General features: G+C 35.0%; 2 protein-coding genes across 5 annotated transcripts; both read right to left on the bottom strand.

Annotated features, from left to right (window-relative positions):
• Positions 1-1218: 1218 nt before the first annotated feature.
• Positions 1219-13671, bottom strand: LOC148227233 (putative phosphorylase b kinase regulatory subunit alpha). 4 transcript variants are annotated; one of them, XM_088203067.1, is made up of 19 exons: positions 13574-13671; positions 13176-13439; positions 12077-13062; positions 11804-12017; positions 11630-11739; positions 7888-8035; positions 5575-5739; positions 5339-5506; positions 5025-5166; positions 4407-4525; positions 4142-4339; positions 3808-4064; positions 3611-3739; positions 2995-3133; positions 2830-2877; positions 2505-2621; positions 2317-2432; positions 1991-2248; positions 1219-1921 (listed from the first exon to the last, which is right to left on the bottom strand). In XM_088203067.1, the coding sequence occupies exons 2-19, from the start codon at positions 13435-13437 to the stop codon at positions 1694-1696; spliced, it is 3804 nt and encodes a 1267-aa protein (XP_088059193.1). In that variant the 5' UTR covers positions 13438-13439; positions 13574-13671; the 3' UTR covers positions 1219-1693. The 4 variants fall into 4 exon arrangements, with proteins under 4 accessions (XP_088059193.1, XP_088059192.1, XP_088059195.1 ...); XM_088203066.1 differs by lacking the exon at positions 7888-8035 and adding an exon at positions 8512-8659; XM_088203069.1 differs by lacking the exon at positions 2830-2877.
• A 1574-nt stretch (positions 13672-15245) lies between these two features.
• JMJD7 (Jumonji domain containing 7) lies at positions 15246-22693 on the bottom strand. Its single transcript, XM_088203070.1, has 5 exons — positions 22528-22693; positions 22308-22461; positions 22077-22235; positions 21821-21987; positions 15246-15719 (listed from the first exon to the last, which is right to left on the bottom strand). Exons 1-5 carry the CDS (start codon positions 22574-22576, stop codon positions 15301-15303), a joined length of 948 nt encoding a protein of 315 aa, XP_088059196.1. The 5' UTR covers positions 22577-22693; the 3' UTR covers positions 15246-15300.
• Between the last annotated feature and the right edge of the window lie 662 nt (positions 22694-23355).

Below are 23355 nucleotides of genomic sequence, written 5' to 3' on the forward strand. Positions count from 1 at the left end.
AAAAAATATCAAGCAAGAAAATCATCTCATTGAACGCCGAAGTAAAATTTTGGACATTGAAAAAATGCTTTGTTTTTTTCTACAATTGTGAACTGTACGCCAGATGAAAGTAATAAAGAGCAAATGTCGATTGTTGTTCGATATGTGAATATTAAAAAAAGAAGCCAAAGTTTGCAACTTAAAAGTGAAAATTAAGGAATATTTTTTCCTTTATTATTCGAGGTGATCATAACTTTCATCTTTTTAATGTTCAGTTTTATATCCTAGTTACTGCTTTGTGAATTTTATGACTTGTAATCCTCGTCTTGAAAAATACAACGAATTAATTCATTTCCATCTAGACATATTTCCATATTTGCCAGTTTGAACAATAAAAAAGTAGTTTATGACCGCCCGAAATTATAATATATCACGCGACAAAAAGACGAATTCTTTAAAGAATCGTTAAAAAATCTTGAGCCATTAAAAATAAAAAAAATATTACATTCAGAGGCAACACTTAAGTGAGTATATCACTGTTAGTTCAAAAAAATAATTATTCACAAATTAAAAAGCAAATATCTGCAATTTTAAGAATATTTTGCAGCCGGTCAATTTATTAACTTTGATAAATTTTGTCTGAGATTCAATAAGTATGTACCTAATTAAAGTTTAATTGTTTTAAAACATAATTAAGACTTGGAAAATTAAATTAAAAAAATATCGAGAGCTACTGGTGAATTTAGTTATAAGGATTTGAATTAAATCTTGTACTCGATGAAAATATTTCTGGTTAAAACAATGCCGGTCAAACTATGATATTATAAAATTTCGCAACGAGATTTGAATATGTCACTTCACAGGAACTCTAGGCATCTTTTTAGAGCCAACGAATCCGCATTTGTGCAAATACTCTGAAAGAATTTCAAGTCGCCTAAAACTTCATCGTTTCCTGATTTGTGGAAATGTAAAAAATTCACACCAATCCACAAAAAAGGTGATAAATTGTATATCAAAAATTTCAGACCGTTCCGTACATTTGGCACCTGTTTGATATAATTCTTTATAAATCCAGTTAAGTCTCTATTTTTATCCAAACAACACAGTTCCATTTAAACTAATCACAATATTCTTAAAAAGAAATCGAGTGTTCCGTTTGTATGAACTTCGGAGTAATGTAAGGAATGCAAATAACACAATATGTATTTTTTTAAATTTATTACATAAAAATGAACATTAACAACAATACAAAGCATCATTTTATTTTCAAATTAATACTTTTTATAAAAATAAAATATGATTTTAATAAATCAACTAAATTTCATAATAATCTCCATATTAATAAACCTAATTATGGCACAAAAACATTTTTTAACATTACACCGTGCTTTAAAAAAATATTCTTGTTAAACATACATATAACTTTATTCCTACAACTAATTAATATGTGCTTTTACAACAAGAGTGCAGATAACACAATAAAACAATTTATATCCTAAAACATGTCATGGTTATATGATGTTATAACACATAATAAGTATAATAAATTTAGGTATGGCACTGATATTTGTTTTTATATGCCGTTATTTATTTATTTGATAATATAGCTAACCTTTTTTTAAACGATCTACTTTGATACAGAATTTATTAGTTACAACAGGTACTAAACAATCTATTATTCAACATAGATGTTCCTAAAATCACAGCAACAAATTTAACTAATAGAGCAATCAATCTCTCCCGTCTTCGGCAAGCAGTCTAGAAGAGAAGCCACGGCTCGTGTTATATACGTCATGGTTCCATAACTTCCGCTAGGTGCGCTGTCATAAAAATGCTGGCAAACAAAAGCAGCGCCTCCGCAGAGCAACCCTCCGGTCGCAGAAGTTTCTCTTTGATTGGATGGTTTAGCGCAACATAGAGTAGCATCACCGTTGCACTTTATCTGAAACAATACAATACAAGGATTAAAATCATATTGAAATATAACACGATTAAATAGTTTTAATCTTACCTGATCATCTAAGAATATCTGATTTGCCTTATGTACCAAATGTTCAACGGCGATTGTTCCTCCAAGATTCGGAGCTATGTTATAATCGGTAACAAGAGTGAGTACCATGAGGGCTTCAACAATCAACTGCCTGTATTCCGGTTGCGGAATAGAATTCAAAACCGTTTCGACAGCCAACGCAAACTTCAATTCGCCCGATGTCATCTCTTGCGTTAGATTTTGTGGTAAAAGTTTGCCTTCAATGTCCAACCCTTGGCACTGTAAATTAAATTATAAGAATATATCTACATAAACTTCATACATTATTTAATAAATCGATATTGTACCTTTTCTAAAACGCCCCAAACTTTAGAATAGAAATCTCTAGGAACACGATTCAATGCTCCGTCGAGTCGTCTTCTGCGCAACCATTGCCCTTGCCGATCAGGTTCTCCCATATTATCTAAAAATAAGTTTATTTAATATACACAAATAAAAAATTGTAATGCACTATTAAATAAAAAACAGATCATACTTCCATCGTCGAGATTATTAGTAACAGAGCCATCTTCTTTCAAGATTATTCCAATCTGAGATTTCTTACTCACTCTACCAGATTTATGGCTAACTACTGATATGTTTCCTCTGCCGACTGAAATTATAATATATCTTTATATATATTTATAAATAGCATTAAATTATCATTCAGGAATAAATAAGACAGGAAGATAATATTAAAGAACAATACAAGTTAAAATTATGGAAGAACTCATCTAGACTAAGTTTGTAAGTCAAATAACAGAATATTGTTAATAATGAGACAGCTTGCAATAGTAAATCATTTAACACTCCCAACTTGCCTTTTCCTTTTTTAGTTTTATCAGAAACAAGCTGTGAAAAAGATTTAACTGCAACAAACACGTACATATTACTAAAGCCCGTAAAATATCATTATTATGCTGTTTTTTATTATTTATTTGCGTTTATTATTATTATTAAAAATATATTAATAAAAATAAATTTACCACTATTAATAGCAAACTCTTTTCCGCTTAAAATATGATGGAGAAGATTTTTCATTTCAAAAGGCGATAGATTAAGCAGATGCTCGGATGCTTCTTCTCCATCGCACGATAACGTCCTTGATAATTCAGTAGCCATTACCTAAAATAATAAATTTATTTAAAATACATATGAACAGCACGAAAATTTTGTTGTATTTTATAAAATCAGACTGTATCTTATTATACTAAAGAGAAGATATAAATCTTAAAAAACCACCGCTTTAGTGTCCTGTAAATTGGCAGTATGAATCAATAATTTTTTAAGTACTGAGGAATTAAAACACATTGAAATTTACAATGAATGAGAATTCAGTACGGTGATGTACGTCTATTGCTTCAGCAAGTATAATAATGGATCAGAAAGTTCCATGTATCGTTAATACATGCACTTTTTAAGTTGGTAAACATGTATTGAATGTCATGAGACTATGTAGACAAATTATATCTTGTTGCATCTCTTTCATTCAATAAATTACGATATAAAAAAAATATTTAAACTGTCTACTATTACATAGATGCCATTTGTGTTTCAACGATCTGGGTGTTTCCTATATTAATATTTAATTAAAATACTTACTTGAATGATAAGTCCAACACGAATTCGAAGCATTTCTAAAAACAGCTGAGGTTCTGTGCGAATGAACATCGCCAAGTACACCAATAATTCTTGGGTCAACATAGCAGTACTTTCATCATCGCCGTAAGCCTTAAAATGCCAACATAAATTAAGCTCGTTAAAATTAATATAGTATTGATTAAGTCGATCAATCATACCAAATGGATGAGGTGTCGAAGATCGCTTTCAGGAAGCGGTGCTGTGATTGTATGCTCGTTTGACGGTGGCATTCCGACTGTAATTTGCTTCTGTCTGACCAGTAAGTCAGTCACTGCTTTTGCTAAATCTTCAACTCTCTTTCCTAGCATTCCAGCCGTGTGACGGACGAGTCCCCATAGTTTTTGTTGGCAAGCTTTCTCATATAAGCCTTTGAGAAGATCTTTCACAGTTACAACTCTGCCCATCTCCAGCATGCCTAAGCAAAATATTTGATTGACAAAATAGTGATTTATAATTCTCTACGAGGTAATTAAATAAAATAAATGTAATCACCTGTGTTGAAATCTAATCCATGAGTATCCACCAAATACTGCAAAATATCTCCTTGTTCTTCGAGACTTTCGCCTTCGCGGAGCATAGCTAATAACTCTGCCACTTCTTGGTCGGCATAGTGCGATGAATTACCGCCGCTTTCAGAATTGCAACGATGACGAAGAGGACCGCCTCCACGATGGTGAGTCATTACTACAGCTGCAAATATATTAAAAGTTAACCATTATTATAAAAAATACATTATAGGGCAAATACAATTACTAACCTTTTACAGGATTACCGGCCTCGTCTTTGGGCGGCGATTCTGACTTTGCTCTGTTGACTTGAATCATAGGATTGTTTTCGTGGTTGGGCGATATTATTAAAGTAGTCGTAGACGTACCTCTGAGGATTGCATTAATACGTTAGTATATTAAATATCCATCGAAGACCAAGACAATAATGTGTGTCGTCTCATATGCTTTATAATACGTACTCCAAGCTGATATTCAATGAAGCAGTACCAGTAAGCATTGGAGGAGAAATGGTAAGTAACATTCAATAAAAAAATTATATGAATAACACTCAGGAAATGTGGGATTTCTCCATAAATATATCGAAGTCAGTAAAGAAGATACAATACAACTTAACTTCAGATAATACAATACAAGTAAACACTTAATTTGCAAGCCAATTGCACGTGATCACTTTTACATAAAAGCTGGGGATTTTTTACATTTTTATTATTATTTTTAATTTGTATTAACCATTTACTGGAACATATTTTGAGGGCTTAAATACAGGATTTTTCAATTACGTATAGAAGTAAATGGAGCAATTAACATTTATCTAATACTCTAATGTCCACAAAATACTAATAAGAATTAGAATCATAATTACATACTTATTAATAGGCTTCTTTCTCCAATCATCAGGTCCTGGGGAAGGACTCCGAGCAGTTCTACCGACGGTATCGACGTCTAGCCAAGACGATTTTCTCTCTATGTGAGGACCGACACATTCGCCTTCCATTCCAAGCGTATCAGCTGTGTTAGCAAACATGTAATAAATAAATAAATACAAAAAATATTAATAGCACTGTTCTAAATTAATTATAAAAAACCTAACCTCGACTCAAACCGCCTAGATAGCATGACAAATTTAAAAGAATCTCTTAATAATGATATTTAAAGGGTTAAAAATAATAAGTTTAATTACAGTCAACGTTGATTGATCTAGTCTTCTTAATGGCTCCTTTGACAGACATCCTTCTACGTAACGATCTGTTGTGTCTTCCAGAACGTGTCTGCGTCAACAGACTCCATTTGTGGCTGAATGATTTGAGTAAGTGTTCCTCCAAGTATTGCTGCACTTGGGGATTCAGTTCTAAGGGTAAGACATCCTAATTAAATTAAATCTTATTAAAATAAATATATTATAGGAACAATATGTACTATCCGGATAGCCATCCTCTTGACTGCCAAGGAAACTAAGATTTGTTATGGCCGACGTATTGAGGAAATCTCGCAGATAGCCCAAAGTCACCCGAGTACCGTTTATATAGCCAGATTTTAGCTTTTTCATCGTGTTTATCATTGCCATTGGTATTTTACCTTGATCTATGAAGGAATCGTTGATTAGTAAGTGTTATTTATTAGAAACGGATCTATTTAATTCAATATTAAAGTGCATAAGTTGATAGAAGTAATTAAAATAATTGTAGTCATTCAACTTCATAATCATATATGTAATAATAATATTCAGTGCTGATTTATAATTAAGTTCAATGCTGATTTGAAAATATAAATATATTTAGAAATAATCAATTAAAAATTGATAGATTACATCAAATTAGCAATGAATCACAAAAAGTCTATATTAGAAATATACAGTTTAATATACAGAAACAATAATACTATAATATGTTTTTACCTCTCGCATACATATTTATAAAAATGTTGGTTTGTACAATAATGTGTCACAAAAGATTGTAGCCGATATTTCATAACAAAAAATTACATAACTAATTTCAGCGAAACTTTGCAGCAATGTTAAAACAAACATTGTTTTTTATCAATATAAAATTGATTGATCGTTAAATACTTGTATTTAAAAAAATATTTTATATATTATAAAAATCATTTTTATTTCATTTTAGTATTGTATATTATATGTGTTAAATTTATGTTAATATTATATATGCATATATCTGAAAATTAAACTAACTATGTCAAACTTTTTATATCTAATTTTAACACAATTAATATATAAAATAATAGATAAAGAAATCAGTAGCATCATAGAAACAATCAACTCCATATAAAAAGTAAACCTGATTTTAATTGTCTGGGTTTAATGTTACTTTTTGAGACATAACTGCATTTTAAGTAGCATACAACTTAAAAAGTAGTGTAATAAATAAGTAAATATATATCAAAACAGTGATATACATATATTTTATTAATTACAAATTATTATTACAGATAAAATCAATAGTCACTATGTACGATCTAGTACAATTTTTAAATTATTTATCACAAATTCATTCGCGAGATTAGGAAAATCTAGGAAAACATATACTATTTTTGATCTCCCTGAAACAATAGAAATTGAAAAAAACATTATGGTTCATATGAGATTCAAACCCAGGTTTTTTTAGGTATTGATAAGATAATAGACGAAGAAAAAGCTATAAGTTATGTTTTTAAATTCGCCCAATCTAATTGCAAGTTTAAAGCTTTCGTTGAAATGGACCGTGAAAAGAAAGTTCTTACGCGTTAAAAGCGCCATAAACTAATGTTATTAGTCTTTAAGACACGACATTTGTTATGCATATTATACGTAACGAAAGGGGTTAGCTAAATACATCACAACTTTCGTTCAGGACTTTCTGCAAGTGCTATTGTATTATATTGAGAAAGGACAGCACATTAACAAGTCGCTAGATTGCCAATCTGTTAAAACAATCAAGCAACATAAAAAGTATGGATAATAATAAATGATATTACATCCCCAGATCTCATAATTGGCCATCTTAGCAAAAAGTGGGCAAGCACGAAACCCTTCCCAGGCGGACTAAACGTATAAAAGCGGATACATAGCGCCTATATCGACATCCATTCGGAATTTGTTTCCAACAACACTTGATCAAGAAGTTTTCCATTGTAAGGTATCTATATTTACACATCAGTATCAAATGCGAAAGGTATTGCGATACACATTAGAATATGCCGGATGCAATTAAGTTGGCTTTGAATTGTTCAAGTTGTATATTTCATGCTAAATGATACTATCCTATAACTAAATACAATTTACAGTCAAACCTTATACCTTATATTGTGTGTAGTATTTTATATATGTTTTATAATTCATATTAATTATTATTAATTAAACAATAACACATATTAATACATTATGGTGCATTAAAAAAATAGCCAATGCCCATGCACTTTTTACATGTTTATATACACAAAATATAACATAAATTACATACATTATAAGCATGCATATTTTTTTAAATTAGATTTAAAAAAATAAAATATAGGGTAATAATAATTTAAACTAAAAGCAATTCACAGCATTAAATAAAAAAAAACAATAGCCAATTAAAATAAGACGTTTACATAAAAAAATAGTTTTTTATTATAAAATAACGGAAAACAGTAGTAAACCTTGCCAATATAAATAGTATTAAATATATGTACTATTCATTGTAAAAGCAGCATTCAAAAGTGTTTTTTTTTGTTATACCTAAAACGATGGTTTACCTAAGAGATATTCTGTTGCGAGTAATGTTATGGTGGGTCGACCGAGCATTTGCTTCCAACTCATGCCGAGAAATGCTAAATTTGCTGTGAAATTGCTGACGAGTAGGGCAGGGTCACGCGACGTGTAGTACTCTTCGTAATCGAAATTCTGTACAATGTTTATTCGTCATAGTCAAATAGCACACAAAACAACTAACAATCACATGTCATTTTACAATCAAAATTCTACTACTGACATACAAGGTTACTAAATCTATAAAATAGTAGAATTATTCAATATATTATACAACATCGATAGGAAGACATAGTGATTAATCATTCATTACACTGTGGTTATATTCAATATATTATATTATAATACAACATCGATAGGAAGACATAGTGATTGATCATTCATTACACTGTAGTTATATTCAGTTCATATGTGAATGCATTTTAATTAATCTAACATAAAATTATCTATCAAATATACTATCACACACATGATAAACATATAGAAGATGTAAGTTAGCACTTTTTACCTATAATATTCTAAATCAGCACTTGACCAAAATTAAAAATATATATTTGATGATTGGCTATAAAAAAAATAATAAATAAATAATAAAATAAATAAAGAGATACCTAAATGCAAGTTTTTCAATGATAAAACCACTAGCGGTCTTCCAAGTAGGTTTTGCCACGAGGATTTCAGAAAATTGATTTCGCTTTTTAACATATCTATCATCAGTTCATAGTCCGACGCAATGTAGAAACGTTTCATATCGGAAAACTAGTGAAAAATTATGTATGTGTATGTTTTTATAAATCATTTTAATGCAGTTGCAATATAAATGAATTGAAACAATCTCATATTATATATAGCATTTGCAAAATTATTTATTTTAGCGGTAACTCAAATTGATTTTATAACTATAATAAATAAAGAAAATAATAAATTATTTTAACACATGGACGCTGGGCGCTCTGGACATACATGTTCGCACAAGTACGAGCAAATTTGCAACTTTTTGAAAAAAACGTTCCATTTACAACAACAAAAAAATCATAACTTCTTATCTAGTGCATATTTAAACAAAAAAATTGGAGAAGTTGTCAGTATATTATCTAAATTTAGATTCTAATTCTAATTTTACAAAAATAATATCATTTCAAATAGTAATTGTCAGTGGTACTAAACAATTTGTACTGTATTTGAATTACGATCTATAGATAGAACAGACCCAATATTTATTATACAGGTATTAATTTAATTACGGCCAAGCAGTGGCGTAGCTATGGGGGGAGCGGAGGGGGCAGGCCGCCCCGGGCGGAACTTGCTTGGGGGCGGCATATTCGCGATGGGATCGTCTAGTGTGGTTCTTAACCCTGAATGCACTAAAACATATATAAATCCACGAATAACAAGAGCTTAATAATAACCGATTCATTATTTTAAGAAATGCTGATTTTATAACCCTGCAAAAATTGTATGGGGGGGGGGGCAATTTTAAGGATCGCCCTAGGCGGCACATACCCTAGCTACGCCACTGCGGCCAAGTTATGTTCTTAAGTCGAATTGTCGTAACTCAAAGACTACCTCAAAAAAAAATTACAACATAATTTATAGCTCTCGAGGCATCAAAAGGAATAGCATATGCACAAAACTGACTTATTTTACAATTTTTTTAAATTTATGTCACATCAAGAGTTTATTTTGGTGTCTAAAGCAGAGATACATGACTCGCGGCTCGTTTGTCTATCTTTTTATAATATTGATTATAATTTATATAAAGAAAATACAGTTAACACTTTGGATGCTATGGTGTTTTTAAAAAATATTTTTCTTCATATATTCATCGGTTCTTCTTATATATAATTACATATAATAAAATTTATTCAAAAACTGTTTCATGGCATTGTCATACTAATAGGGTAACAAATTCACAAATTAATTTACTTTTTCAAGCATCATGAGGTCAACAACGATCTTTGTTAGCATTTATTTTACATAATGACAAACAACGATATATCGTTGTTTAGCATCCAAAGGGTTAAATATCGTATTGATATTGCAATTGAATGAGGAATTTACTTATTTTATTCATTTTTGAAATATCTGCAGGTAGCATAAAATACAGAATTGTGCATTATTGGCATTAAATATGTGAGAATATGACGACATAAAATAGTCAACCAAGATATAAGAAGGATTTGATATTTTAATTAAAAAAACAATATTTAGGTAAAATTAGCTGCAGTATCTCGTGACAGCGAGTGACCGACGGTTAGTTAGGTACATACAGCAGACCCCCCCAATAGCACGGTAAATTGGGGACGTGCTATTTAGGTGCGTGTTACTTTATGTGTGAATTAGCCAAAGGGAGGATATCTCACCACACGCGTCTGATTCCTACGTACGGATTGCAAAAAATTGTGTGTGTTTTATAGTCCCCCAACTACACGCACCCAAATAGCACGTTCCTAAATTACCGTGTTATTGGAGGGTCTATTGTACATGGTTTATTTAACACTAGATTTACGGCACCCATTAAATTGAAGGGTTTCTGATTTGATTTGTATCAGACAGTATTTTTTCTTGGTTTTTATGACTTTTTATATTTAAACAATGCAAATATATTAACTCTTTTTATTTTCAGAAACCTGTAAACTTAGTGTTAATATCTGATTACAAAAATAATGTTGAAAAAAATTAAGTTGCATAATATGAAAGACCCTTCTGTTGTTTTCACAAAGGCCAGAAATAATATTAAACTTTTTACTGCTCTATAAATGATAATGAAAAGCTGTAAAAGTAAAATCATGGAAAAATGGGATTTTAGTTTATTACTTATTAGTATTTTTGGTTGATAAAACATTATTTTTGTAAAATTATTGATGGTAAAATATCCTATTGATATTGCAATTGGGTAACAATTTAATTATTATACTCATTTTCAAAACATTTGCGGGTTGCAGAATATATAATAGTTGCAGGCCGCGAGTTGTGCATTACTGGCGGCAAATCTGTGAGAATATGACCTCAACAAAATAGTCAGCTAATATGAAGGAATTGATATTTGAATTAAAAAAACAATAATTAAATATAAACAGCTGCGGTACCTTACGACAGTGGGTGACCGACAAACTATGTAAGTACATAGTTTGTTTAAATAATTGATTAATAAAATAATGTCGAAAAAATTGAGGTTGCAAATATGAAAGACTTTTTCTTAAATCTCTTTCGTTGTTTTCATAATGGCCAGAAATTTTTACTGCTTGATAAATGGTAATGAAAAGTAGAAAAAGTAAATCACGGAAAAATAGTACAAAATTGAATATTTTTTAATATTTTCCAAATTCTAATCCTCTTAGCATTAAAAAAATATCCAAGCACACATATGTGCGCGTGCCCCAGCGACCATGTGTTAATGTTGAAGTGCAATATAATACGTTAGTTTGGACACTGAAATTAGACAACAAATACTAGAAAGAAGCAATGTGATGATACACGTTGCTTCTTTCTTAAGGTTAAAAAAAGTATATGATTATACTTTTTTTAACCTTTGTGGTATATAAATATTTTTTACAAATTACCTATGTTCAGATGTAAAATAAAATAATCATATTCTGAGATTCAACGATAAATTTTAAATTTAGTTAGATACTTGTTACCTTGTAGCAATGTCCAATATTATTTTAACACAGATAAGAATAATATGTACTTTTTTAATTTAAATTATATAGTAAAAAGGCAACTTACTTGTGGAGTGAAAGCAAATATTCTATCATTCAAAGAATATAATTTACTAGTACTTAAAATACCGACGTCACGCGATTTTCTTCCAGTTAATCCCAATTTCTTGTTCCTTCCTTTATCAACCATCGATCAATTTAATAAATAAGTTGATATATTATAATAAAATAGCTATGATACCTAAATATGTGTACAAATAACTCAAAACTCTTGCAGGTTGTACTTCAATCGGAGCTACTTCCGATATTGTCTGTACTGTTATATCGTGCTCTAGCAATTTATCTCTTATTTCATTATCTTCTGCTAGTATGACAACTTGGACGACTACGTCAGGTTTTTTTTCAGAGCACAGTCTTCTATTGAGAGGATCTAATTCACCGGCAGCCAAAAAACCCTTAAAATATACACATATTAATAAAAAATATCTATTTACATATATATTTATTTAATTACTTCTTGTAAAAGCCTTCCGAGTATATACAAAGACTGTGCCCATAAAAACGGACATCTTCCCAAAGGAATCCTTTCTTGACTGCCTGGACTTTTACATTCAGCCTCGACTTTATCAGAGGGAACTGCGTACAATTCCGGAATCAACTTTGTGCCGTCTTCGCCTTTCAAGATGATTTCGTCCAACTTTTGCGAATATTCGCTTATGCTTTGCTTATCTCCTTGAAAGCAAAAATCTAATATCAAATAGCAGAAAAACAGAGGCCAGTCGCATTCTATGTTTTCAAACATTCTCAATTCCCATGGTTCATAATACAATCGGTTTGGGTCTTCTCTTGGTGTTTTATGTCCATCGCGCAAGAATCTTTTGCATCCGTACTTTCCTCTCAACTTTGTAATTATCGCTTCTCTAGTTTTGATAATTAATTGCGGATCGTCGACTGCAAACGCCGGAAAGCTGATGATTGCTAATAATCCGGAGTCTAATTCTTTACTGTTGGATTCTCGCGGCAGCATGGATTGCAACACTGCTTGACATTTCTGAGCTTCATCTGCTAAAACGTGAATCACGCTAGACGGTCCACCTCTAGCACCGAATAGATCCAATTCGTTCATCGCCTCCAAAGCAGCCTTAGCCATTCCGATTGAACTAGCGTTCAATTCAGGTAGACCGTGATTAGTCTTATCTCCTCTTTCCCAAACGCCGTAATCAGGAATACAATAAGCTGATTCGATGTAGAATACTAAATTTTGAACGAATGCAACTTCGTCTAATGAAAAAATAATTTGAAGACCCGATGCGGTCATTTGAGCTAACACCAGCAAATATATCGAAACGGCGTCAATTTGGAGATGACCCCATTCGCAATCGCCGACTACTGTTCTTCCATTTATTGAAGAATATTTAGCGTGTAACGCATCTAAAGGACTCTGTGATATTTTGAAGCTTTCAACTTTATTTTTTTGTTGCATCATCGCCATCAATAGACCTAAAAAATATGTAGTAAAATTTAATTGAAATATTTATTAGATCAGAAGCTATAAAAAATACTTTTACATTAACGATAGCTTATTTAAATTGCACATTTAATTAATGTTTTACCTCTCATCAATTTGACGCAGCTTTGTTCGAGCTCGTAAGCTTTGGCTCGGTCTTCGTCCTGATCGGCGATCTTCTTATAAGACATTGAAAGTCCCCAGACGGCGAGAATGCAATATACATTATCTCTGACCCATGCGTGGTCCAAAGTCGGACTAGCCGGAAACAAACCAGTAACAGGTTGCTGATGTGTCATCATCAATCGATGTACCACGCGTTGATAGTAATCCAGGCGTACGCCTGAATTGCTTCGACTCCTCATCATGGCTGAATTTGATTAAAAAAATAATGTAGGGCAAAACATGACATCAATTGTTTATATATTATTGCATATGTTAATAAATCATCTGACAAACATTGTAAGTGACTGAATAATAATTATGTTGGTAAGATTTACTTACAATTATAGGTTTAACTTGTCAGTGCGTGAATCTAAACGAGAAACGAGCTCTGCTATTAATAATACCGGACTGAAGTCACTTCAATGTCAACAGGAAACGTCACAATAATGCTGCCAGAGCTCAAAATTATTTCATGTCAAAACATGACTTATTTTGTCCATATATTTCTTTGAAAAAACGAAAAAAAGGGCAAAATTCGAAAAAATATCGTTAAATTTAAATTTTACTTAAATGATGGGCTAAATCGGCCTTTATTCTTGAATTGCTTTGCGGATCGGCAAAACAATCTTACAGTTCCGCAGCTATATATGCTTAATGCCTTCCTTAGAATATAAGTTGACGTTATTTTTGTTCGCGCTCGACCTCGACTTTCACTGGAAAACCGTTTAAGGTTCGAAGGACTAGCGAATCTGAAATTGGGCGTCCACATGGCCGACACGTACGTCAGGACCGACCCTGATGTTATTGTATAATTAAAAGCACAACAACAGATATAAAAACACAGTTTTTAAAACAGTTAAACGCAAATAATGAGAACCAATTTATCAAATCACTACTATAAATTAACCAAAATTGCATATTCCATTTTTCATGAAACTGAATTCAAACCAGTTTCGGCCGCAACCGTTTTTTCAGAGTCTGTTGAAATACAAAATAATTAATGTGTGTATATAGTAACGAGAAGCAGACGATTGTATTTCGTTTTAATCTCACCAGTATTTAAATATGAAGTACTTGATCCTTTATATATTTTAGTCGATGTGAGCATTTGTTAATGGAGCTTGTAATTTTCATTTTATTTATTAAAGATTCCTCTCTCTTCAACCAGCATTATTGGAAAATATAATATATTGCTGTGTATTTTAATTGAACTGCAATTTAGTTTATTTGAGGATTATAAACGTAATCCAACCAGGGCCAGCCTGAGGGGTGGGCTATACGAGCGGTCGTCCGGGGCGCCATTTAATTATATATAACACGGTATCGATATTTCTTCCATTCCTCGAAAAAAAATTCGGAAATTATTTTTACTTTGACGACGGATTGGTGATGGGTGGCAATTAGACACAGATTGCGCCGCTGCAGTAGTGTTTTTATTGACTCTTAAAGTTGTTTACATTTGAACGGGGCACGAGCCCGCGACGCGCGCCCGAATAGGCCGAGGGCTGGGATGCGAGAGAATAATATTTGTATAAATTTGGCCATAACAAATCTAGGCTCCCACATTACAAAAACACAAATTTAAGGATATCTTTGCATTTTTTTATTCATCGAACTAAATGGCCACATGTTTTTCATATCAATATCTTCGATTTCATGCCAAAAGTTTTCGGTTATTATACGCCAATAGCGTTCACCATTGACTGTTACTTTCCGACCATCGTTTTCAAAAAAGTAAGGCCCAGTGACGCCTTCTGACCACAATTCGCTTTTTGTGCATGTAATGGTATAATAATAATATATTTAAAGTTTTGTTACTAATAATTTGAATTAATTTGTTTAAAGAATAATACACAATATTTTTCTTCAATAATAAAGAAAAATTATGTAAAACCAAATGAACTCTTCACATAATAAAATCGATAGAACATGCACTTACTTATATTAATTATTGACATTGATATTACAAACAGCATCAAATGTATAATTTAAAAATCATAACAAAAAACTATTTTAGAATATACTTTAATGATGTTTAGAAAAAATTGTATTATAGAGTACATACATTATTTCATTGTCAATGTTTCTAACATTTTATAATAACAATATTTTACATCAAATTCCATATCGTACCAGTAATTAACAGCGATACATCCATGCGTTTGTCTGACGTGATGAAACCATAAACTCGGAAGATATAAACAATCTCCTTTATCAACGCTCACATAATAAACATGAGCATTTTTAAACTTAGGATACTTTACAAAATCAGGTTCCAATGGATCAATATCAATCCATTTCAAGTTTTCTCCTGATTTATTTATATTAATTTTACAATTACTATTGTTAGGGTAATCTGTGTATTCAAACGTAGCACAAGGATAAGATGCATATGGCACGTATGGTAAATCTGTGGGAGGTATCAAAATGAAGTCTTTTCTTCCATCAATAACACAATACATATTTTCATATGGATCTTTGTGCACTGAAAAATATATAAAATTTTAGTATTTACTTTAATTTTATCATGATTTAATTAAAAGCTTATGTTACACACAGAGTTTTCTATTTATATATGTATGTGTAGAGTAGTAGTCGCTTGTAGTAGTCGGCTTGAGCTCCGGTCACACGTCTGTCTGGAATGGCGGGCGCCGTTGGATCTCCCACCCTCTAACCCACGATCGCAATGCACGCCCGCCAGTGTTGCCACTGCATTGCGGATTAAGGGTTTTAACAATCGGCCATCCTGAAACAATTAATGTCCTCATTAACAGAATTCGCCTAGCCGTCGTTTTTTTTTTTTTTTTTTTTTCAGTGAAGTTACTTAATACTTCACTCGTTCGAATGATCTTAGAGTTCACTCGTTCGAATGATCCTAGATTACCCACCAACTAAATCTGTCCCTAGATCGATAAAACTCACCCGCCTAATTGATAGATCCTAATTTCAGATTACCCACCAACTAAATCTGTCTATTGATCAACAATTTTAACCCAACTAATTGATAAATCTTTATTTATCTGATTCGTCACCTCCTAAACCCACCATGAGATTAAAACAAATCTCAGCCGCCTACCTGATAGATCTTAAGCCACCAGATCTGTCACAACATAAAACCTTTTAACTCTTACAGATCAATCAAATATTTAGGCATTAGATTCGTCACCCCCTAAACCTATCATAAAATTAAACAAATCAAATCCACCAACTTGATAGATCTTAAGTTATCAGATTTGTCACAACATAAACCATTTTAACCGTCAGACCAATCAAATCGCCAGTTATCAGACTTGTCACCTAAACCTGTTCTAAAATTAACCAAATCCAACAAATTAAATTCACCTATCTGATATAAATCTTTAGCTATTAGATTCATCACCCCCTAAACCTATTCTAAGATTGAACAAATCTCACCCACCCAAAAACCCGTTTGATACATCTTAACTTATTAAAATAAACCTATTCAACTTTCTAATAGATCAATCAAATCTTGTCGTCCGGCTCGGTTGTTTTCAGAGTCATCCGAGTCTCCACCTGACGAATCACCTGCATGAAATGCTCCGCTTTGATAACTCCGCAAGGCATCGACCGCTACGGTCGCTTTAAACCGTTTATATCCCCTAACACCCTTAAGCGAAATAATCTGATACCTATCATTACCTAGCTCTTTGAAAATTTTGTATGGACCATCGTATTTATTTGCCACCTTCCGATTAATACCTTTCTCACCAGGCGCTGTAGCAGCTTGGCGCCATAGGACTAGATCTCCGACCTTATGTTTAGTAGCTACCTTTCGTCGTTTATCAAACCTAGCCTTCATTCGTGCTGCTATGCGCTGTAGTGTTTCAGCTGCTTTCCTCCGTCTCGCCTGCAACCGATCTCGCCCCGCCTCGGCAGTATGATCCCCTGTGGACAACTCTGCCATCCGCCCGCTTTGATAAGAAAACATCAAATCCGCCGGTGAAAACCTAGTGCTAGAATTAGTGGTATGATTAATACCCCATACTATTTCAGGAAGTTGCTCGTCCCATCTCGCCTCAGCAACCGCACTTGCCGTAATTGCCTCGATTATTGTGCGATTCGGTCTTTCCACCTGACCGTTGGCTCTCGGTGTCGCTACTGCATTCATGACATGCTTAATCCCTTTGTCCTGTAAGAAAACAGTAAATGCCCTACTAGTGAATGCCAAACCTTGATCCGAAACTATACGCCGTGGATATCCAAATTCACCAAACACCCATCTAAGGTTTTCTATCGCTTCCATCGAGCTCAGCGTGCGAGTAGGTTTCACAATGGTATACTTAGTAAAGCCATCTACCACCATTAATAAATAGCTATTCCGTTTCACGCTTTTAACAAAAGGCCCTAAGTGATCTATATGCACCGTATCAAAAGGAACCGCTTGTTTCTCATAAGGATGTAGAAATCCTTCCCTGCGTCCATAGTCACCCTTAGCATACGCGCAGTTTAAACACGCCTTCGTATATTTATGTACGAATTTTCTCATCTTAGGGAACCAATAAGTTTTCCCAATCAGTGAAAGACACCTTTCGAACCCAGGGTGTCCGATCTCGTCGTGATGCTTACGCAGTAGATTAAATTTAGCCATCGCCGGAACATATAGACGATCTCCTAGCGCAGTCTTGCGATATAAGCGCCCCTCTTTCACTGCAAAATGTGCCCTAATATCTGCCTCAGCTTGTCGATTCTCTAACGCTCTAAGAATCCTTTGAGCTTTCTCATCCTGTAACTGCACTAACATAAACCAGTCCGCCTCGGTCCCGTCAATCAAATTGACTGTTACAGGGTTTCGACTTAAAGCATCCACATGCTGCATCTTTTCGCCAGGACGATATTCTACCTCCATATCGTACTCCTGTATGGTGAGCCACCACCGTGCTATACGAGGTACTAAATCTCGTTTCAGCAATGTTGCCCTAACTGCTGAGCAATCAGTTACAACTTTAAAATGAACTCCCAACAGATATACTCGAAATCTCTTCACCGATTCGACCACAGCTAATGTCTCTAACTCATAGCTATGATACATTGACTCCGCTTTTGTTGTCGCTCGGCTGAAATATGAAATTACTTTCAATTCGCCCGTTGCCTGCGCCTGTAGAAGAATACCGCCAAGACCCAATTTACTTGCATCTGTATGTAACTCAGTTACAGATGTACTGCAATATGACGCCAAAATTGGTCTGCCTGCTAACTGGCGTTTCAGCTCATCGAATGCATTCTGTTGAACTTCGCTCCATTGCCAGTCGACATCCTTGGCTGTGAGTTGAGTAAGAGGCCTCGCTATAATCGCAAAGTTCTTAACAAATTTGCGAAAGTAACTCGCCAAACCGATAAATTGTCTCACCGTATGAACATTGGTCGGGGTAGGAAAATCAGAAACTGCTTTGGTTTTCCTCTCGCCAGGTCTTATTCCCTCGCCGCTTATCTCATGTCCTAGATAAGAAATGGAATTTTTCAGGAAAGAACATTTTGCTATGTTCAGCTTAAAACCTGCTCGTTCTACCAGTGTCAACACCCGCTCCAACAAAATCAATCCTTCTGCTACTGTCGATGAAGGAATTAACAGATCATCCATATAAGCCAGAATCTCCTCATGCTGCATTCCACCAAGCATGTTATTCACAATCCTCTGAAACACCGCCGGCGAATTTGCCAAACCAAACGGAACACGCAAGTACTCATATTGCCCGTCCGGAGTGATAAATGCCGTTTTGTGGACCGAATCGGGATGCATCGGAACCTGATGATATCCCTGCGCCATGTCCAATGTTGTGAAATAGATCTTTCCACTTAATCTATCTAAATGATCCGAAATCAATGGCAATGGATACCTGTCCTTCACTGTTGCTGCATTTAACGCCCTATAGTCTACACATAACCTAATACCACCATCCTTTTTGTTAATCAATACAATCGGACTCGCGTAGTTTGACTGGGACTCCCTAATGACTCCACTATCTAATAATCCTTTAACCTTTTCTCTAACTCTCTGTCTTTCCACATAAGATAGACGGTATGGTCGATAATACACCGGCGTCTCGTTAGTGAGTTTAATTTCCATTTCGCCTAAGTGAGTCAAACCTAAATCACTCTCGCTGGAAGAGAAACAGCTCAGCTTATCCTTGAGAAGTTCGACTAGTTTCACCATGTCCTCATTCTCGATATTTCCCACATCCAAGTCCGAATTATTAAGTGATATGATGGTACTTACAGTTGTTGTGGTCTTAGCTAACAAAGGCTCCTTTAGTTGTATAGCTCTGCACCTGGTCGCCCTCGCCACCAATTTTCCTGCTTTCCAGTTAAGTTCTCCACTGCCCAGGTTGGTGACTTTCACTCCTATTCTCTCCGCCGCCTGTAGAATACCACTGGGGATGGCTACTGAGGATCTGCCGTCTTCGAACACTTTCGCGCTCATCTCGTAATCTTCGCCTGGCTGAGCCCCATCGATGATGACGTTTACTATTTCGGTCACTCCGTTCGGTATCGTCACATCTTCTGACAAGAGGACCCTGTGTCTCACGTCCTCGGGCTCCAACGAGATGTTCTTCAGCATGTTCGAGACGTCCTGCTTGAGCAGCAGCGCCTTGCCGCCCTGTACCACCAGTGATACTCCTTCTTCCCCTAGCGCCGGTTGACCTATAATCAGATCCGCATTAGAAATATTGCATTGCGTCACCAACGCCTCAATGCTCAAGTCTATATCGTCAATTGTTAAAGTAAACGTAGATACGCTGTCAGCTTTCCCAATTCCGCCACCAAATCCTCTGAGGAGAGTCAGCTGTGGTACCATTTGCAGCTTCAAGCGATTGGCACAATTTGCTGATAACAAATTATGCTGACATCCAGTATCTATATAAACTTTGATTTCATTCCCATTCACGCATCCCTTCTTTCTGTATATAAGGTCTAAATCAGTACTCACCAGTTTAACATCGACGGTGCGCCTCTCCTTAGGGTCTCGTCGCCGTTTAGTTAAAACGTTTCTTACCCTACATTGCCGATGGGTGTGTCCGCCTTTGCCGCACAGCATGCACCGTTGCATCCGAGGTTTCGGGCAGTCTCGGCTGAAGTGATTGCCATACTTCTGGCAATTGTAGCACCTGACCAGTCGCTTTTCAGTCGTCGCCTCGACTTCCTCAGCTGCGGGCTCCGCCCTCGCTCGCTTCGGCTTGGAGTGATAACTCCTCGCCCTGATGGTCTTCGCCTTAGTGAGTTTCCTCTCTCCGGAAGAACTGGACGACCGTGATGCATAAGTGGCCACGAACTTCGGCGACTTATAGTCGTCGAGACCACTCAGCAGCCTGTTATACAAATCTTCAGGGTCCTCGCTGACGCAGGCATAGGCGTTAGCGTGCAGCTCGTCAGGCAGTCCAAATATGATGCATGACACTGCTTTAGCGCCAGTCAAGTCGCAGCGCTTGCACATCGCCAGCTTCTCCCTATAATAAGTCGTCATCGACTCGTCATCCTTCTTTTTCGTCGTTATCATTTGAAACAACGTCGCCGCGAAGCCATCTCTCCTTGGGAAGGTACGCCGCAAGCTGGTCTTCCACTCTTCCCAAGTGAGGTTATACTTCGTAAGATGACTGTACCATTCTTCGGCCGCCCCTTTCAACTTCATCTGCATTAAGCAGGATTTTTCATAATCAGTCCAATTATGCGCCAGGGCCATCTGCTCGACCATCGCTATCCACTGGTCCACCTGCAGGCTTTTGTTGTCCGGGTCGAACGGCTTCACAATGTCGATAGGCGCTCGGAAACCTGCAATGCCGGGCCCCGCGATTGAGGAGGCCTGGATAACTTCCTGCGCCGGACCGCTAACGGGCACCGCCGGCTCGACATTTCCCTCTGCACCTGGGATTCCGGACCGCCGAATGATTGCTTCGAGGCGGCGCACTATCCGGTCTTCGAGCATCTGCAACGCGTCGACCTCATCTCCCGACATGCTTCCCGCCCGAATTTCCGCCGCGATGTCCGACTCCACGTCCATCTCGAGGATGTCTTCGCGGACGAACCTGCTAACCGCCCTATTCAACGATTTATTAGGACTTACTTGTACTCCGGGGCCACCCCTACCGCCAAGGTCACCGCTAGTTCCGGGGACGCCTCTCCCTGCATGGTCGCCCCTTTCAATAACATCGCCCCTCCTCGCATCGCCGCTAGTTCCGCTAGTTCCGGGAGCTTCTCTTCCTCCCAGGCCGCTACTTCCGTCGGCGGCGTTGTTTACGTTTTCTTTGTTGGCGGCCATCTTGTTTGTTGTGGCGTCGTTAGCAACAAAGCACGCGAGATTCAAAATGCGCCGTTAGACTTCTGCAGCCGGTTCTCAGCACACGCGAGTAGCACGATCAGCCCGATCCCACTTCTGAATTGTTACACACAGAGTTTTCTATTTATATATGTATGTGTAGAGTAGTAGTCGCTTGTAGTAGTCGGCTTGAGCTCCGGTCACACGTCTGTCTGGAATGGCGGGCGCCGTTGGATCTCCCACCCTCTAACCCACGATCGCAATGCACGCCCGCCAGTGTTGCCACTGCATTGCGGATTAAGGGTTTTAACACTTACTTGACGTAATTGCACGTTCATCACCCATCCAAAAATTAACAGCATCAGGTTTTTTACAGAAAGCTTCCGTTGCCATTTCTATATCTGGTTCAACATCGTCAATCAGTTCTTCAAAATCCATTGTTAAATTTGAGTTTTGCTTTTGAATATATGGAATTATATTCTTTCTAATTATGTTATACCACTAAAAACATTTGAGACTTTCTGTATAATAATAATAAGTTTTATTAAAATAGACATGCATTAAAATAGCAACCTCTTATTATCTAACAAATCTAAAAATTCTGACATCTGAAGTTCTCTTTCTTCTGGTAAAATGAAGTAAGATTTTGATGTTTCTTCATCAAATGTAATACCATCTGCATACCCATTCGGTGTTAAAGCTACAGTGACATTTTTATTAGATATGTGTTTGCTGAAATGCATTAAATGTATGAATTTTAAAAAGCAATGTTTTATATATAATCGAAAAATGGAATATGTATACCGAAAGTAGTTAGAATTCCATTTTTGTATTGCTGGCCAATGAGAAACATAGTTTTTTAACAACACTGGAACATTTTTGCACACGTATTTTCTATGAAATTGTAATGGAGTTATAGAAGACGTCTCAATTGCAATATCGTTATTTAAATAGAAATCTATATAAGAAAATGATGAAAGATTAAAATTTTTTTTTTTTTTAATAAAACTGCTTTTAAAAATACCTTCTGTTTCATTTTTTAATGTTTTTAAAGCGAAGTCAATGTTAGACATGTTTATTCAATTATTAAACAAACATACAAGTAAAATAATTTAGAAGGAAAATAAATTTTAGGTTATGCCTTATATATTTTGACGTTTTAAGTGTTGCCTCAATAAATATTACGATTTCACATAAGAATGGGTTAATATCGAATAACTTTTTTTATAATAATAAGTTACTAAATAAGTTAAACATGCTTAGAGAATTTATTTTTTAATTTATATTAAAACATTTTTAATATTTAAAGAACGGAAAATGAGAATATAAAATATTTTTATAAATAAGGATGTCACAGCAAAAAAGAATATATTTTTAGGAAAGGCATTTCGTTTACATTATAGTAAAACATTTACATACTGCTCGTAAAAATAGGTCCTTGTTAATTAACACGTCGCGACGATTTATGAATTTATTATATAGAATGGAAATAAATATTAAAATATTTTACAGTTAACAAGTTTGACAGTTGAGAAACACCCGCTTGCTGTAAAACACAAACCTAACCCAAACGAATATAATGGTATTGTAGGGGGCCATTTATATATTTATTCATTCATTCATTATTGCCGGTATTCTGGTAGCACTGACGTAACGGCAGCGAATGGCAGCACATTCTTTTGCTGGGCCTCGACGAGAAGAGAACGGCTGATGTTGCCTTGTTCAGCGTTCATTCATATACATATTTAAAAAACATGTAAACTATATACTCTCAATAAATAATATTGCAGCGGCCCAATCTGGGTCTAATTGCCTTCCGTCACCATCCGTTCCGCAAAGTATAATAGTTAAT

This window comes from Plectrocnemia conspersa, unplaced genomic scaffold, assembly GCF_051122295.1.
Source record: "Plectrocnemia conspersa isolate PC_06_02 unplaced genomic scaffold, ASM5112229v1 ptg000013l, whole genome shotgun sequence".
Taxonomy (NCBI): Eukaryota; Metazoa; Arthropoda; class Insecta; order Trichoptera; family Polycentropodidae; genus Plectrocnemia; species Plectrocnemia conspersa.